The following is a 17,469-nucleotide window of genomic DNA, read 5'->3' as shown; positions in this document are numbered from 1 at the left end:
TACGTTTATGTATTTATATACCATGTGACTACAGTGGGTTGCAATAGTATTCACCCCCTTGGCATTTTCTGTTTTCCTACCTCACAACCTGGAATTTCACTGTTTCATTTTTAGGGTTTCCATCAGTTCATGTAAAGAACATTCTAACAGCTGTGAACATTTGGTTTTCTTCTAGCAAACAGCAAATTTTACAAAATAACTGAGAACTTCGTTGTGCAAAATTTTTCAGCCCCCTAAAGTCAGTACTTTATAGAGCCTCCTTTTGTGACAATTCCAGCTGCAGTCTCTTTGGATAAGTCTTGAGTTTTTTCACATCTCGCCACTGAGATTTTTGCCCATTCCGCAAGGCAAAACGGCTCCCGCTGCTTCACATTAGATGTTTCCTCTGGTGAACAGCGATCTTCACGTCTGACCACAGATTCTCCATTGGATTAATGTCTGGGCTGTGACTCGGACGCTCCAGGACAGTCACACGTGTCTTCTTACACCACTCGAGTGTCGCTTTAGCAGCATGCTTTGGATCACTGACAGACTGAAACAGGTTTTGCTCAAGAATATGTATTACGCACCATCCATCTTCCCTTTCTCCATCATCTCCACAGCATGAACCTGCCACCACCATGCTTCACTGTGTGGGTTGGTGTTCTTGGAGTGATGAGCTATGTTGGTTTGGTGGGCAAAAAGTTAAATTTTGGTCTCCTTCTCTGACCACAGCACCTCCTTCCTCCATACATTTGGGGAGGCTACCACAGGTCTTACAATTTATGTGTGTAAGTAAAGGATTTTTTTTTTGTACCCACTCCTCCATCCTCCATGGAGTGTACGGCTTATTGGCTTATTGTGGTCGTATGGACAGATACTATGGCTGCAGCTTCTTCAGGGTTGGTCTCTGTGCTGCCTCTATGATTACTGCCCTCTTTGCCCAGGCTGTGAGTTTAGGTGGTCAGCCCTCTCTTGGCAGGTTTGTTGTGGTACCATCTTCTTTTCATTTGATGATAATGGATTTGATGATGTTCTGGGGATGAACAGAGATTACGAGATTTTTTTTTTTTTTTTATCCCAACCCTGACTTGTACTTCTCTACCACTCTGTCCCTGACTACTGACTCCTTGCTCTTGTTGTTGGTTGAAGATCTCCTTGCTCTTCGTGGTGTCGTGTGGAGATCTCCTTGCTCTTCGTGGTGTCGTTTGGAGATCTCCTTGCTCTTCGTGGTGTCGTTTGGAGATCTCCTTGCTCTTCGTGGTGTCGTTTGGAGATCTCCTTGCTCTTCGTGGTGTCGTTTGGAGATCTCCTTGCTCTTCGTGGTGTCGTTTGGAGATCTCCTTGCTCTTCGTGGTGTCGTTTGGAGATCTCCTTGCTCTTCGTGGTGTCGTTTGGAGATCTCCTTGCTCTTCGTGGTGTCGTTTGGAGATCTCCTTGCTCTTCGTGGTGTCGTTTGGAGATCTCCTTGCTCTTCGTGGTGTCGTTTGGAGATCTCCTTGCTCTTCGTGGTGTCGTTTGGAGATCTCCTTGCTCTTCGTGGTGTCGTTTGGAGATCTCCTTGCTCTTCGTGGTGTCGTTTGGAGATCTCCTTGCTCTTCGTGGTGTCGTTTGGAGATCTCCTTGCTCTTCGTGGTGTCGTTTGGAGATCTCCTTGCTCTTCGTGGTGTCGTTTGGAGATCTCCTTGCTCTTCGTGGTGTCGTGTGGAGATCTCCTTGCTCTTCGTGGTGTCGTGTGGAGATCTCCTTGCTCTTCGTGGTTTCGTTTGGAGATCTCCTTGCTCTTCGTGGTTTCGTTTGGAGATCTCCTTGCTCTTCGTGGTGTCGTTTGGAGATCTCCTTGCTCTTCGTGGTGTCGTTTGGAGATCTCCTTGCTCTTCGTGGTGTCGTGTGGAGATCTCTTTGCTCTTCGTGGTGTCGTGTGGAGATCTCTTTGCTCTTCGTGGTGTCGTGTGGAGATCTCCTTGCTCTTCGTGGTGTCGTGTGGAGATCTCCTTGCTCTTCGTGGTGTCTTGTGGAGATCTCCTTGCTCTTCGTGGTTTCGTGTGGAGATCTCCTTGCTCTTCGTGGTGTCGTTTGGAGATCTCCTTGCTCTTCGTGGTGTCGTGTGGAGATCTCCTTGCTCTTCGTGGTGTCGTTTGGAGATCTCCTTGCTCTTCGTGGTGTCGTTTGGAGATCTCCTTGCTCTTCGTGGTGTCGTTTGGAGATCTCCTTGCTCTTCGTGGTGTCGTGTGGAGATCTCCTTGCTCTTCGTGGTGTCGTTTGGAGATCTCCTTGCTCTTCGTGGTGTCGTTTGGAGATCTCCTTGCTCTTCGTGGTGTCGTTTGGAGATCTCCTTGCTCTTCGTGGTGTCGTTTGGAGATCTCCTTGCTCTTCGTGGTGTCGTGTGGAGATCTCCTTGCTCTTCGTGGTGTCGTGTGGAGATCTCCTTGCTCTTCGTGATTTCGTTTGGAGATCTCCTTGCTCTTCGTGGTTTCGTTTGGAGATCTCCTTGCTCTTCGTGGTGTCGTTTGGAGATCTCCTTGCTCTTCGTGGTGTCGTTTGGAGATCTCCTTGCTCTTCGTGGTGTCGTGTGGAGATCTCTTTGCTCTTCGTGGTGTCGTGTGGAGATCTCCTTGCTCTTCGTGGTGTCGTGTGGAGATCTCCTTGCTCTTCGTGGTTTCGTGTGGAGATCTCCTTGCTCTTCGTGGTTTCGTGTGGAGATCTCCTTGCTCTTCGTGGTGTCGTTTGGAGATCTCCTTGCTCTTCGTGGTGTCGTGTGGAGATCTCCTTGCTCTTCGTGGTGTCGTTTGGAGATCTCCTTGCTCTTCGTGGTGTCGTTTGGAGATCTCCTTGCTCTTCGTGGTTTCGTGTGGAGATCTCCTTGCTCTTCGTGGTTTCGTGTGGAGATCTCCTTGCTCTTCGTGGTTTCGTGTGGAGATCTCCTTGCTCTTCGTGGTGTCGTGTGGAGATCTCCTTGCTCTTCGTGGTGTCGTGTGGAGATCTCCTTGCTCTTCGTGGTGTCGTGTGGAGATCTCCTTGCTCTTCGTGGTGTCGTTTGGAGATCTCCTTGCTCTTCGTGGTTTCGTGTGGAGATCTCCTTGCTCTTCGTGGTTTCGTGTGGAGATCTCCTTGCTCTTCGTGGTGTTTAGTTAGTGGTGCTTCTTGTTAGTGTTGTTGCAGCCATGGTGGCCTACTAGAAAAGTTAGTGTTTACACTGACACATTTCACGTGGGGGACATCCTGTCACTAAGCATTGGACTTATGAAGAGAATTGCGTGCGCCACAAATTTTTAAGGGGGTGAATACATACGCAAATGACAACTTTTAGTTATTTGCTCCCATAAATGTAATTTCTGCCTGTATCTTTCTCACTTCACCATCTTGGGCTCTTCAGTGCTGATGCCTCACACACAAATCTGATTACAAAAATAGTTACACAGGTTGTAATGAAACAAAATAGGTAAAAAGCCATGGGGGTGAATACTATCGCAAACAACTGTATGTTACTATAGATGACAAAGTGTAGTTATATTTGTATCTTTAGACATTGCTGGAGTAGAACCTCCATTCTTTACACTACAGGAGGTCTCTACAGAACCTTCCATGACCTCACAGGACGTGGCTCTGCTATGATTTAATGAAAGCTTTGTCAGCCATGGCCTGCTGGGAATTGTAGTTCTACAGCAGGCAGACGTGGGGCAGCAGAGCCTGGTGATGTCCACCGGACTCTGGTCAGACCGTAACTCTGCTTCTCTCTGTTTCCAGCCTGACCGGTCTGAAGAAGTTCCATGCTCTGTCCTACATGTGGTACAGCGCTCACAACTCTACCACCGTGGTCATCGTGGGCATCATCGTCAGCCTGATCACCGGTCAGTGTCACGCTCCAGTCCTGTGCTAGCAAAAGCGCCAATTTCCTGACAGCAAGCACTATTGTAACCGGATAGGTGTCACCACAGCTGGGGGTTTGTCACAATGTATCCAGGCAGGAGATGGCGCTTTATGCTGCTTGTGTGTTAACCTGGCGTTGGACCGAGCAGACAGATTCCACCGCTTGCTGTCAGTGAATTAATCTACAGTTGTGCTCTAAAGTTTACACACCCCGGCAGAACTTTTGCTTTCTTGGCCTTTTTTCAGAGAATATGAGTGATGACACCAAAACTTTTCCTCCACTCATGGTTAGTGGTTGGGTGAAGCCATTTATTGTCAGACTGCTGTGTCTTCTCTTTCTAAATCATAATGATCCTGATCAAAGTTCACATACCATGGAGATTTTGGCCTGATGACATGCACAGAAGATGACATAATTGGGTTTGATAATATTCTCACCTGTGGCCTGTTTGTTTGCTGTGACGGTGTGTGCGACAGAGCATGAAGAGACACCAGGCCGAAGATCAATCCAACAGGATTTATTGAGACAGGGAGCATAGAACAGGAAATGTCAATAGCGTCTCTTAGAGTCCACAATGAGTCCACACCAAGAAGGAAACAGTTCCAGGGGCGCCACCTGGTAATCCGACGCCAGGGAAATAGAAATAGTCCTTGGGTGAATTCATTGGATCCAGCAGATGAGGGACACCACACAGTCCCACGTGGCCGATACACACGGTCACCGGGATCTCGCCTCAGCATAAGATCCCAGCCCTTCACAGGTCACCACACAACTGACTCAGCCAACACATGAGTCTATTGTTCTGTGTCCTGGGATCCACCCCTCCTTGGGGGAGGGCTCCCACCTACTTTTGACTATGTGGCTAACTTAAGAAGTTTCCAGAAGCTACAAGCTTGTATTAGATAAGTCCTATGCTGAGGAGAACAAAGACTGACTCCCCCACTGGTGGTTGACTCAGGCCTGATTACATTGCAGTCCAGGGACACAGACCGGGGAATGGACACGCTGTTACACACACCTTCCCCCCCCTCAATCTGTGTATGGACTAGTGACCTCCACAGGTCACTGGTCAAGTACGCTTAGTCATGGCTGCCCTGACTCATGGCGCTCCTCCTGTCTGGACAATCCATTAGCATTTTGGTGTTGACTGTCTCTTCTTTATTGTATGGGGAAGTTGTAGGGTTGAAGGCCGAGCTACATTTTACATCCTCTTGGACTTAAACTCTGCTTCCCGCACCCACAAATCGACATTGTAGCCTCCAACATCATTTCCTAGGACAATATCCGCAGGCAGGCCCCTCATCACTCCAACCACGCATTGTCCAGTTCCACACTTTTGGGATATTTCTCCATTGGCCTCCAGCTAATTCAAGGGTGATCCCAGGTCCTTGCTGTATTGCCTCTGGCCGAACCACTCTGGGATCAGCTATGGTGAGAAATGCTCCAGAGTCACAAAACCCAAGAACTCTCCGGCCGTCCAGCACGACCTCCTGTAAGTGCTTTCTTTGAGGATTAGTGGAACTTGTGGCTGTGGTCTGCACCCCATAAACCCCTTAATGGTCGAACATGGGTTTCTGAGCCATTAGGCAAGTCAATTTGTATGGGTGGCACCTCTTCCTCCATGGTATTTGGCTGTAAATAATAGGCCGATTTGGTGCGGGGTCATTTCTCAATTGACCCTGAGGGCAGGTGTCTTGCAGATGCCCAGGCCGCCCACATCGGTAACAACTGCACTGTATCGCACTCCTTCCCATGTGCACTCTAGGGATGGAGGTAAGGGAACCTGGAGGCTGATATCCATGTGAAGGTGCATGAGGTGGTTGTTGGGGTTGAGATCGATTTCTCCACTGTACAGCTGGACATGTGGCCCGCAGATGCCCGTGATGCCCACATCTATAACACCTGCGCTCTACCACTTTCTCTCCTTGTCGCATTTTAGAGGAGGACACTGGACTTTTTGAAAGGTGATGCACATGGGTATCACCATGGGGTGGTTGTCTAGTGGGACAGCAAATTTCGAGGATTGAAGGACAAGGTACCACAGGTGGTGGGGGGCTGGTAGTTTTTACTCTATCCACCTGTAATTTTTTCCACTGAGGCTTGGTGGTGAGAACCTCATCATCTAGAGCAGCAGCTTGTTCCACTGTCACTGGTTTCCTCTCACACTCCCATTCCCGGATCTCAGCAGGGCATTTGGCGTAGAACTGCTCTTTTTTGGATGACCTGGAGGAAAGTATCCCAAGTTAAGGCCCCCTCTCCCTCCAGCCAGCGATGACATTCTTGTTTGAGCCTTGGTCATATATCTTAAAAGACACTTCCCCCTCACAGGCTAAGGAGCGGAACTGCACTCTGTAAGTGTCTGGAGTTACAGCATAATGTTTCAAGATGGTCTCTTTAATAATCCCATAATTGCAGTTACACCAAGGGTCCATAGCTCTATAGGCTTCAGCAGCTCCACCCTCTTAAGAGCCCCACCAGATGTCTGACTCGCTCCCTTTCCGGGACTTCCAGTAATCGACATTGGTGTTCGAAGTCCTGGAAGAAGCCCTCAGTGTAGCCTGCAGCCTCGTTAAACGGTTTAAAGTCCTTACGGGACACCTTTGGGAATTCCCTCATGGTGGGTGCTGTAGATACAGTCAGTCTGGAGCTTCTAGCTGCTTCCATAGCGAGCTGTCTCTCCTGCAATGCCCTCTTGAGCTCTACGAATGGCCACCATCTTATCCTCTATGGTGGCCTCATCCCCAAGCAATGCCATCTCCTCCTCATACCACGTAACCCACTGACTTTTTGGGTATTTACCTCCAGCTCCCGTCTTTCCTCCCCTTGATGTGAAAAGCCTTCCTCTGTGCCATCTTCCAGTCAGGCTTCTTCCAGAGCCTCAATCAGTTGCTTCTTGGACAGCCCTTTGTAGCCGACTCCTAATTCACGGGCCTTTGTAAGCTCAACACAGTCCAGTTCCTGTATCCTGAGGTTCTGGTTCCAGATGTTAATGGGTTGCTGTCCTCCATTCTTCTGCTCTGATCCCGCCGCTGCCAACCAGTTTGTGACGATGTGTGCAACAGCGCATGAAGGGACACCAGGCCGAAGATCAATCCAACGGGATTTATTGAGACGGAGCATAGAACATGAAATGTCAATAGCGTTCTTAGAGTCCACAATGAGTCCACACAAAGGGAGCAGATCCGGGGGAGCCACCCGGCAATCCGACACCAGGAGAATAGAAATAGTTCTTGGGTGAATTCAATGGATCCAGTAGTTGAGGGACACAACACAGTCCCACGTGGTAGCTTCTAACAATACACACGGCCACCGGGATCTCGCCTCCGCATAATATCCCAGCCTCACAGGTCACCACACAACTGACTCGGCCAACACATGAGTCTATTGTCCTGGGATCCACCCCTCCATGGGTGAGGGCTCCCACCTACTTTTGAGTATGTGGCTAACTTAAGAAGTTTCCAGAAGCTACAAGCTTGTATTGGATAAGTCCTATGCTGAGGAGAACAAAGACAGACTCCTCCACTGGTGGTTGACTCAGGCCTCATTATATTGCAGCCCTGGAACACAGGCCGGTGGAGGGACATGCTGTTACACTTGTAATCAGTGTGTGTGCATAAAAGCTGAGTGAGTTTCTGGGATACAGACAGACTCTTGCATCTTTCATCCAGCCACTGACGTTTCTGGATTGTGCGTCATGGGGAAAGCAAAAGAATTGTCAACGAATCTATGGGAAAAGGTAGTTGAACTGTATAAAACAGGAAAGGGATACAAAAACATATCCAAGGAATTGATAATGCCAGTCAGCAGCGTTCAATCTGTGATTAACAAATGGAAAATCAGGGGCTCTGTAAAATCAAAGCCATGTTCAGGTAGACAAAGAAAAATGTCGTCAACAACTGCCAGGAAAATTGTTCAGGATGCAAATTAAAAAAAAAACCCACAAATAACATCAGCTGAAATACTGGACTCTCTGAAAACTAGCGATGTGGCTGCTTCAAGATGCACAATAAGGAGGAACTTTGAAGAAAAATGGGCTGCATGGTCGAGTCACCAGAAGGAAGTTTATTACTGCGCAAATTCCACAAAAGTATCTCTCCTACAATATGCAAAACAGCGCAGAGACAAGCCTCAAAACTTCTGGAACAAGGTAATTTGGAGTGGTGAGACCAAAACTGAACTTTTTGGCCACAACCATAAACATTACATTTGAAGAAAGGTCAACAAGGCCTATGATGAAAGGAACACCATTCCTACTGTAAAGCATGGAGGTTGATCGCTGATGTTTTGGGGATGTGGGAGCTACAAAAACACAGGAAACTTGGTCAGAGTTGAAGGAAAGATGAATTTAGCATGTTATCAGCAAACACTGGAGGCAAATTGCAATCATCAGCCCGGAAGCTGCACATGAGACTTAATAGGATGTTCCAACATGATAAAGATCCAAAGGCCAAGTTGACCTGTCATTGGCTACAGCAGAACAAAATGAAGGTTCTGGAGTTGCCATTTCAGTCTCCTGACCTCAATATCATTGAGCCACTCTGGGGAGATCTCAAGAGCACGCAGTTCATGCTAGACAGCCCAGGAACTGGAAGCTTTTTGCCAAGAAGAGCGGGCAGCTTTACCATCTGAGAAAATAAAGAACCTCATCCACAACTACCACAAAAGACTTCAAGCTGTCATTGATGTTAGAGGAGGCAATACACGGTATTAAGAAATGGGGTATGTGAACTTTTGATCAGGGTCATTTGGATGTTTTGGGTTGTCATTATGATTTAAAAAGAGAAAACACAGTAGTTTGACAATAAATGGTTTCACCCGACCACTGAGCATGAGTGGAGAAAAAAGTTTGGTGTTATCATTCATGTTCTCTGAAAAATGGCCAAGATAGCAAAAATTCTGCCAGGGTATGTAAACTTTTGAGCACAACTGTATATAGGCCATGTTCCCAAGAGCTGACAATCAATCTATGTATCACACAATGGATACCTCCCATCAGCCCCGTTCACGGTCCGTATCTGTAGACTCTCTGCCGTGCTGACCCCCACATATCCATGTTTCAGGCCCAATGAAGGGGAGTGACGTGGACCCCCGCACTGTGTACCTCGTCCTGCCCCGGTTGCTGTTCTTCCTGCCGGAGAGATACAAGGAGCGGCTGAGGTTCGGGGTGCCGCACATTCCTGAGGTAGGGGAGCGTCACTCCACCAAGCTCCTAAAGGTACACTGCATTCTCTGGTTTCTTCGCTTTCCCTTTTCCCTGTCCTGGGGAGCGGAGGGGTTGTCTACACCTGACCCCATCCCATGCCCTCTATACTGCCATTTCTCTTCTTACTTACTAAAAAATATTTGTGTAAAACAAAGTAAATTGTAAGAATTGTGCTGCCATTTAGAGTCGTACAGGCCACCCTGTTTGAAGCCTGACCTCCAAATAGGGTGTGGTAATATGGAGGACTGGTGGTGTTAACGCTGCGCAGGGGTGGGGCTATGGGGATGGACTGGTAGTGTCACAGTGCAGGGGTGGGGCTATGGGAAAGGACTGGTGATGTCACAGTGCAGGGGTGGGGCTATGGGGAAGGACTGGTGGTGTCACAGTGCAGGGGTGGGGCTATGGGGAAGGACTGGTGGTGTCACAGTGCAGGGGTGGGGCTATGGGGAAAGACTGGTGGTGTCACAATGAGGGTCTGGGAATATGGGGAAGGACTGGTGTTGTCCCCCAGTGCAGGGGTGGGGCTATGGGGATGGACTGGGGGGTGTCACGCAGTGCAGGGGTGGGGCTATGGGAAAGACCTGGTGATGTCACACAGTGAAGGGGTGGGGCTATGGGGGAAGGACTGGTGATGTCACACAGTGAGAAGGCAGGACTGGTGATGCCTCACGGTGAGGAGTCGGGCCCGGCTATAGGGCCGGCGATGCCTCAAAGTGGAGGCGGGGCCAGCTGTAGGACTGACGATGCCTCACGGTGAGAAGGTGGGGCCGGCTGTAGTGCTGGCGATGCCTCACGATGAGGAGGCGGGCCCGGCTATAGGGCTGGCGATGCCTCAAAGTGGAGACGGGGCCGGCTGTAGGACTGGTGATGCCTCACGGTGAGGAGGCGGGGCCGGCTGTAGGACTGGCGATGCCTCATGGTGAGGTCATTTCTCTTAGTATTGCACCAATGTCCACTAGTGGACAAACCCTTTTTAGGCATTAGTGTGCTGGAGCCTGTATTCTGTCCTGTCCTCCAGTCGCATCCAGAGCTGCACACCCTTCATGGTTGGCTCCAGTACAAGGAATGTGTGTGATGTCCCTGCCTGATGTTCTTCTGCTCCTCACACCGTGTCTTTCCCCACCAGGATACACCAAACCCCAGCACGGAGGAAAAACCCTACAACGGTTTCCTGAACGGAAAGTCAAATGGTGTGGATAAAGATGACCTGGCAGAGAGTTTGTCCGGCTTCTCCCGTCCTGACGGCGGACATTCATACGTGGTCCAGGAGACCTCCCTGTGACAGAACATTAGGCGTCTGGGAGCGGCCGGTCCGTCCCCCGAGGAACTCCACGTCCTACCCTGATGTGCGGCCTGCCAGGACCTCGCAGTGGATGATGTTGAGTGTTATGACTCTTGTCCTTCTTGTTGTCCTAATCTTGAATCTCTAGGACTTTGGGCCATGATGTGATGGGAAGACTTCTTGAGTCGGTCTGACCTTGACCTTGCTGCTAGTGATCAGGTGTCTTAGAGATGGTCTTACAGATCGCGGCATCGCCTTAAAGGGGACATGTCACCAGATTTGACCTATTAAAGGGCTTCTCCGCATTGGATGCGCCCCTTTTCTTGCAGCAGCCACTATTACATCAGTAGGGGTCGGTATAGTTGTGTCCTCTACTCCCACGGGTTGAGGTTAATGGTTCATCCTGGTGTCATGTTCCCTTTTATAGGGATAATGTCTGATCACCTCAATCAATCATGCTGTGATCGTGCTGATCAATGATCTTGGTCTCGGGCTGGACTCGGGATTTTGTCCTCTGACTTTCTACTGTTTTTCTGGACGGTGCCATAATCATAGTCCATAGGTTCTTAGTTCATGATTCCTCCTTAAAGGGGCTCTCTAGTCTGCGATGGGTTGGCTTTACAGGCTCATATACCTCCTGTTTTTCCCCATACTTCCCAACATTTGCCTTTGTGGGACACTCATGCCTTGCTCTGACTGTCCAGACAACTCTCACTTCCATGGTGCTTGGTTTTGGGCCCGCCCACTTAGTGACCCATTTTATAAGACCCGCCCATGAGGAACGGAAGGAATGGAAAATCTGGTTTTCTCAATCTGTCACCCTCTGTCTGGATCAGATCTCCCCTGCACAGTTGCCTGTGGTCTGGCCGGTGATCAGGGGGAAGTCGTCACTGATTGGGCGAAATGCAAAGCGATGGTCACATGACGGCCCTTAACTCCACCCCTTTTTATATTGGGTCGCTGCATCAGTGTCATAACCCAGAGCCAGTTTTAACATTTCTGATAGTTCGTCAGCTCTTATGTTTTTCCTGACTCTTTTTCAGAGTGAAAGTTTAGTGAAATGTCCCAAATTCAGGCTGATGGCTTTGTTGCCAGTCCATGAAACCAAACCCTCAGCTGTGAGAAGTCGGTACAGGATCCAGATCCTGTGTAAAAAAAAAAAAAAAAAAAAAAAAAACATTCCCATAACCTGACAGCAAACAGAGATCTTAAGATTCAGAGGAAATGCTGAGGAATTGAGCCTCGAAAACCTCTTTATAGAATGAAGACTTAAAGAATCTCCTTGTAAAGAAGGAAACCGAGGAGGGACTCACGACCCATAATCCACCGCCGCCTTCCCGTATCTAAGGACTTTCTCGCCTTATTTATTGGTGCTCCCAAAATTATTTCCCCATTCGCCTCAATTTCTTACAGGGCAGTATTTCTGGCTTGTATTCTACCACATCTTTCAGCTTTAGATGTGACTAGAGCGTCTTCCCTATGCTGTTGCCATCACTACATCTAAATGCAGGCAGCAGAGGGTGAACGTTCTGGACCCCGGAGATGAGCAGAACTATGAGTTCAGCTCTGGAAGTGCCTGGAAACAGTGGGATCCCTGTAATCGCTTATCTGCTCGTGGCCTTCAGTTATGGTCGAGCTGCGACGTGGCAGGATCTCCTGACTTGTCTTATTTTATGGGTCAGGTCTTCGGTGCCAAACATGAACGGATCAGAACCCGAACCTGTCCTCACAGGTCCAGATCTGCCCTTTGCCTTATGGAATAAGCTTCAGTGGGGGTAGCAAGACTTCTGCTGCTTCTCAGCTGTCTGACAGGTGCCCCTATAAGATTCTCCATCTCGTGTGGTCTACAAGGTCGAGTTGTGGCCGGATTTTTCTCTTTCTAAGGACTTTGGTCGAGTTCTGAAAATGTGAATGGTTTCCCGAGGAATCGCCGTCTTTGGACCAACTGCGAGATTTCAAGAAAGTAGCTCTCGGCCTTGACTTTCGGTAAAGGGCTGATGAGTCCGTTTCAGTCGGATGCTCGGCTGCGAGAACTCCTCTCCAGCTGAATACAAGTCAGTAGACATCCCCGCTCAAACCTCTGAAGACTCCTCCTCGGTCTGAAGCTTCTAACCAAAAGAACTTGGCCGAGACCTGAAAAATCCATTTCAGATTGTGTTATTCATGGAGGCTCAGTCCCGGCACCCTAAAAAAGTTTATCCAAAAAAGTATCAGCCAGAAAGTTTCCCTCCCGATAAAATAGCGCAGCGTCTTTACATTTCATGGACATATCAAGGTGGGTTCTCTCTGAAAATATCTCTCCTAGACTTCTGTCAGGTCTTCTCCAGTCACGTCCAAACTGAGAGCGACGAGTCTGCCGGCCGCTTCTGGGCATCTGACTGTGGTGTATCCCATGCCCGGACGGTCATGACCCAAGAGCCGACCCTCCAGCAGCTCTGGCTGTGACTGGAGAAGACCTAAAGTGACGCCTAAAGTTGTCCGAAATAAGTTATTTTTGTAATTTTTGTCTGACTCATTCACCCCCCGGTTCTGGAGGTTTTGTACCGCATCATGTGTGATTTGTGTAAAACTGCAAACCTCGACCAATGACAATGTAATTTATTTGAGGTTTAATGTCAGAATTTGATTATTATTTTTTTTATTTTTATTTTTTTTGTGTATATTTGGAAAGTTTTTCTCTGCCAGTGGAGGTTTGAGGAACCGTCGTGTGATCATTATATAACTGACGTCGTCTCGGGGAGCGATATTGAAATTATGGTCCAGGAAAAGCAAAAAATTCATAGTAAATCAATTACTTTTTTTGTTACTATTTATCTTCTGCTCCAGTCACACTCAAAGCTGCATTGAAAGTTCTGCTGGCTTCCCGCTAGGACGCAAGAGCTCTTCTCCATTTGCTATGGTCCGCCCATGCTGGCACAATGACTGGTACAATGCCGGCTCGTAGTGTGAATTTGCCACAATGGCGCGCGTCGAGGTGTTGGAATCAAGATGCCTTTCGCTTTAGAGCTTCTACATTGTAGATGGGTGTTTTTTTTATATATCCAGCTTTGGATGTGACTGTAGAATATGCCGATGGATCACTTTCCTGGCTGGAAGGGGGGGGGGGAACCTTATCGACGCCCAAAATCTGGGACATAAATTTGGTCCCTCTGTCCGAGGCTGCAAAATCCACCTACTCCGATGCGTTCCTCCACTCAGCGGTCGTTGGCGCATTGGACGTTTCCTCTGCGCTGCAGAACCTGTCCGGTTGCTTGTAATTTGTGCTCAGGCTTGGATCCGTTTCCTCCTTTTATTAGGGGATGGTAGTAATTGCCCAGCCGCTGTGACCCCTAGTTCATCAAAGATGGTTACTCCAGAGTCCTCCGTATGAAATTTTGAATAGTTTGCCCAGCGCGAAGGTGCGCAGGAACGCTGCGACTTTGAGTTTTCAAGCCGTTTTCGCCCAGTTCTGAACTTTGTGTCTTGGTGACGGGAAGTTTTAGATGGGACTGCCTGTTTATCTAGCACAGACTTGTTTCTTTGCGGATTCTGACCTCATGACCCTGAGCCGTGTAAGACCTACATGTGCGTGCAGACCTCATTGATCCGGTGTATACAGTATTTACCCGTACACCAGCGCGTTCCATCTTGTATCATACATAATCATTTGCTTCTAGAAATACGCTGATTGTTCTGACTGGAACCTCCCCGTCCACCCTGGCGTCTCCACCCTGACCTCCGACTGTGCCAAAGTGACGCCTGCCAGGTCTTCGGGGCATTTGTTGCACTGAATTCTACAGATGTCGACATCGTATTTTTGTAACTTTATGATTTTTTTTTTCTTCTTGTAAATGATGTAAATTCTCAGTCTGTGATGTCATTCCAGGATCTGATGATGTAATAAAGTATTTACAGTCCGTGCTGTGCGGCGTCTTATGTGTACGGAGAAAAGAGTGCAGAGCGACATCCGCCGGTGGCAGCCAGGACTCTTCCCAACTTTCTACAGACCCAGAATGGTTCCTTTCTATAGAGATCCATCGTGGTCTGTATCTTCATCGCAGAACTCAGACGCTCGCATTCTAATCCAGTCGCCACCCGTCTCACCGGTGAAATGCATCTCCTCCGGCACTGATCTATTCCATTTTAAAGGAGTTTTCCCACAACTGAGCAGACAGCTTTACGGGACCCCGGTCCAGTACAGATGAGCAGACAGCTTTACGGGACCCCGGTCCAGTACATATGAGCAGACGGTTTTTACGGGACCCCGGTCCAGTAGAGATAAGCAGACAGCTTTACGGGACCCCGGTCCAGTACAGATGAGCAGACGGTTTTTACGGGACCCCGGTCCAGTAGAGGTAAACTGACAGCTTTACGGGACCCTGGTACAGTAGAGATGAGCAGAAGGCTTTACGGGACCCCGGTCCAGTAGAAATGAGCAGAAGACTTTACAGGGTGCCGGTGGAGTAGAGATGAGCAGAAGGCTTTACGGGACCCTGGTCCAGGAGAGATGAGCAGACGCCTTTTTCAGGACCCCGGTCCTGGAGAAATGAGCAAGACTGCTTTATGAGACCCCGGTCCTGTAGAGGTGAGCAGACGGCTTTACGGGACCCCGGTCCAGTAGAGATGAGCAGACGGCTTTACGGGACCCCGGTCCAGTAGAGATGAGCAGACGGCTTTACGGGACCCCGGTCCAGTAGAGATGAGCAGACGGCTTTACGGGACCCCGGTCCAGTAGAGATGAGCAGACGGCTTTACGGGACCCCGGTCCAGTAGAGATGAGCAGACGGCTTTACGGGACCCCGGTCCAGTAGAGATGAGCAGACGGCTTTACGGGACCCCGGTCCAGTAGAGATGAGCAGACGGCTTTACGGGACCCCGGTCCAGTAGAGATGAGCAGACGGCTTTACGGGACCCCGGTCCAGTAGAGATGAGCAGACGGCTTTACGGGACCCCGGTCCAGTAGAGATGAGCAGACGGCTTTACGGGACCCCGGTCCAGTAGAGATGAGCAGACGGCTTTACGGGACCCCGGTCCAGTAGAGATGAGCAGACGGCTTTACGGGACCCCGGTCCAGTAGAGATGAGCAGACGGCTTTACGGGACCCCGGTCCAGTAGAGATGAGCAGACGGCTTTACGGGACCCCGGTCCAGTAGAGATGAGCAGACGGCTTTACGGGACCCCGGTCCAGTAGAGATGAGCAGACGGCTTTACGGGACCCCGGTCCAGTAGAGATGAGCAGACGGCTTTACGGGACCCCGGTCCTGGAGAGATGAGCAGACGGCTTTACGGGACCCCGGTCCAGTAGAGATGAGCAGACGGCTTTACGGGACCCCGGTCCAGTAGAGATGAGCAGACGGCTTTACGGGACCCCGGTCCAGTAGAGATGAGCAGACGGCTTTACGGGACCCCGGTCCAGTAGAGATGAGCAGACGGCTTTACGGGACCCCGGTCCAGTAGAGATGAGCAGACGGCTTTACGGGACCCCGGTCCAGTAGAGATGAGCAGACGGCTTTACGGGACCCCGGTCCAGTAGAGATGAGCAGACGGCTTTACGGGACCCCGGTCCAGTAGAGATGAGCAGACGGCTTTACGGGACCCCGGTCCAGTAGAGATGAGCAGACGGCTTTACGGGACCCCGGTCCAGTAGAGATGAGCAGACGGCTTTACGGGACCCCGGTCCAGTAGAGATGAGCAGACGGCTTTACGGGACCCCGGTCCAGTAGAGATGAGCAGACGGCTTTACGGGACCCCGGTCCAGTAGAGATGAGCAGACGGCTTTACGGGACCCCGGTCCAGTAGAGATGAGCAGACGGCTTTACGGGACCCCGGTCCAGTAGAGATGAGCAGACGGCTTTACGGGACCCCGGTCCAGTAGAGATGAGCAGACGGCTTTACGGGACCCCGGTCCAGTAGAGATGAGCAGACGGCTTTACGGGACCCCGGTCCAGTAGAGATGAGCAGACGGCTTTACGGGACCCCGGTCCAGTAGAGATGAGCAGACGGCTTTACGGGACCCCGGTCCAGTAGAGATGAGCAGACGGCTTTACGGGACCCCGGTCCAGTAGAGATGAGCAGACGGCTTTACGGGACCCCGGTCCAGTAGAGATGAGCAGACGGCTTTACGGGACCCCGGTCCAGTAGAGATGAGCAGACGGCTTTACGGGACCCCGGTCCTGGAGAGATGAGCAGACGGCTTTACGGGACCCCGGTCCTGGAGAGATGAGCAGACGGCTTTACGGGACCCCGGTCCAGTAGAGATGAGCAGACGGCTTTACGGGGCCCCAGTACCTCTGGACCTGATGGTGCCGGTATTTTACCAGTGCAACATTTCCCCTGTGATGTTCCTCAATTTGGAAAGGAAAGAAGGTCACAAACAAAAAAGGTGCGACGGGGGATAAGAAAGGACACCATTTTTTTAGGGTGATACCCGCCCTGACAAATCTGGCCTGTACATAAAGGAATATTACAAAAGTAACCCCCTTTATTACACCCTTATATTCTCTACACAACTACATCTGCCCCCACATTACAGATAATAGTAAAACCATGTCTGACTGTGCCTTTAGATCACAATGTGGTCACTTGTGAGAGGGTTACTGCCCTTCCGGCACTACGTGGTTTCCACAAATGCGGCATGGTGTCTGCAAACCCTACGAGCACAGCTTGCTTCCACAACAGCACTCCTTCCTTTGTTTTGGAGCCCGGCCGTGAGCCAGAACAATAGTTTTCTATTGTAAAGCAGGTAAAAAGATGCAGCAACACAGAGGCGCAGAGCAAGGGTTAACAAGGGTGCAGTTAAATTAACACGAGGGGTCCTCGGAGGGAGCTAACAAGGAGTTTAACAGATTTTTAAGCTAAATAACACGAAGAGGCGAGCGGTATAACGCAGGGCCGCAGTCTATGCATTTAACTGCTTCACTTATCGTCTGTTGCTGGTCACTCCTCTTAACGGATCTGTGCGCACTCTTCTGGCGGCAACAGGCAGTCTCTGGTCTGACCCATTGAGCCCCTAGTCAATCACACTACATAGTAGCTGGGAGTCTTTCACCACAATCTCCTGTCCAGCGTGCTCTGCCATCTGGAGTCCTGCACTGCACTCTCCCACTCAGCGTGCTCCGCACTACACTCTCCCGCTCGGCGTGCTCTGCAGTCGGG

The 17,469-nt window shown here is 49.9% G+C and overlaps 1 protein-coding gene across 3 annotated transcripts in view; it reads left to right on the top strand.

Annotated features, from left to right (window-relative positions):
- The window catches only part of SLC5A6 (solute carrier family 5 member 6), a 39,645-nt gene extending 25,414 nt beyond the window's left edge, over window positions 1-14,231 (top strand). For all 3 annotated transcript variants that reach the window (XM_073562019.1, XM_073562020.1, XM_073562021.1), the window contains exons 14-16: window positions 3,727-3,830; window positions 8,911-9,032; window positions 10,180-14,231. In XM_073562019.1, coding sequence (XP_073418120.1) covers window positions 3,727-3,830; window positions 8,911-9,032; window positions 10,180-10,335 — 382 coding nt within the window. In that variant the 3' untranslated portion in view covers window positions 10,336-14,231. The remainder of the gene's footprint in view (window positions 1-3,726; window positions 3,831-8,910; window positions 9,033-10,179) is intronic.
- Window positions 14,232-17,469: the final 3,238 nt, after the last annotated feature.

This window comes from Dendrobates tinctorius, unplaced genomic scaffold (assembly GCF_039654945.1).
Source record: "Dendrobates tinctorius isolate UK_male_01 unplaced genomic scaffold, ASM3965494v1 ptg000332l, whole genome shotgun sequence".
NCBI lineage: Eukaryota > Metazoa > Chordata > Amphibia > Anura > Dendrobatidae > Dendrobates > Dendrobates tinctorius.
Note: the sequence above shows the minus strand (reverse complement) of the source record. Positions and strands in the feature narration are given on the sequence as shown.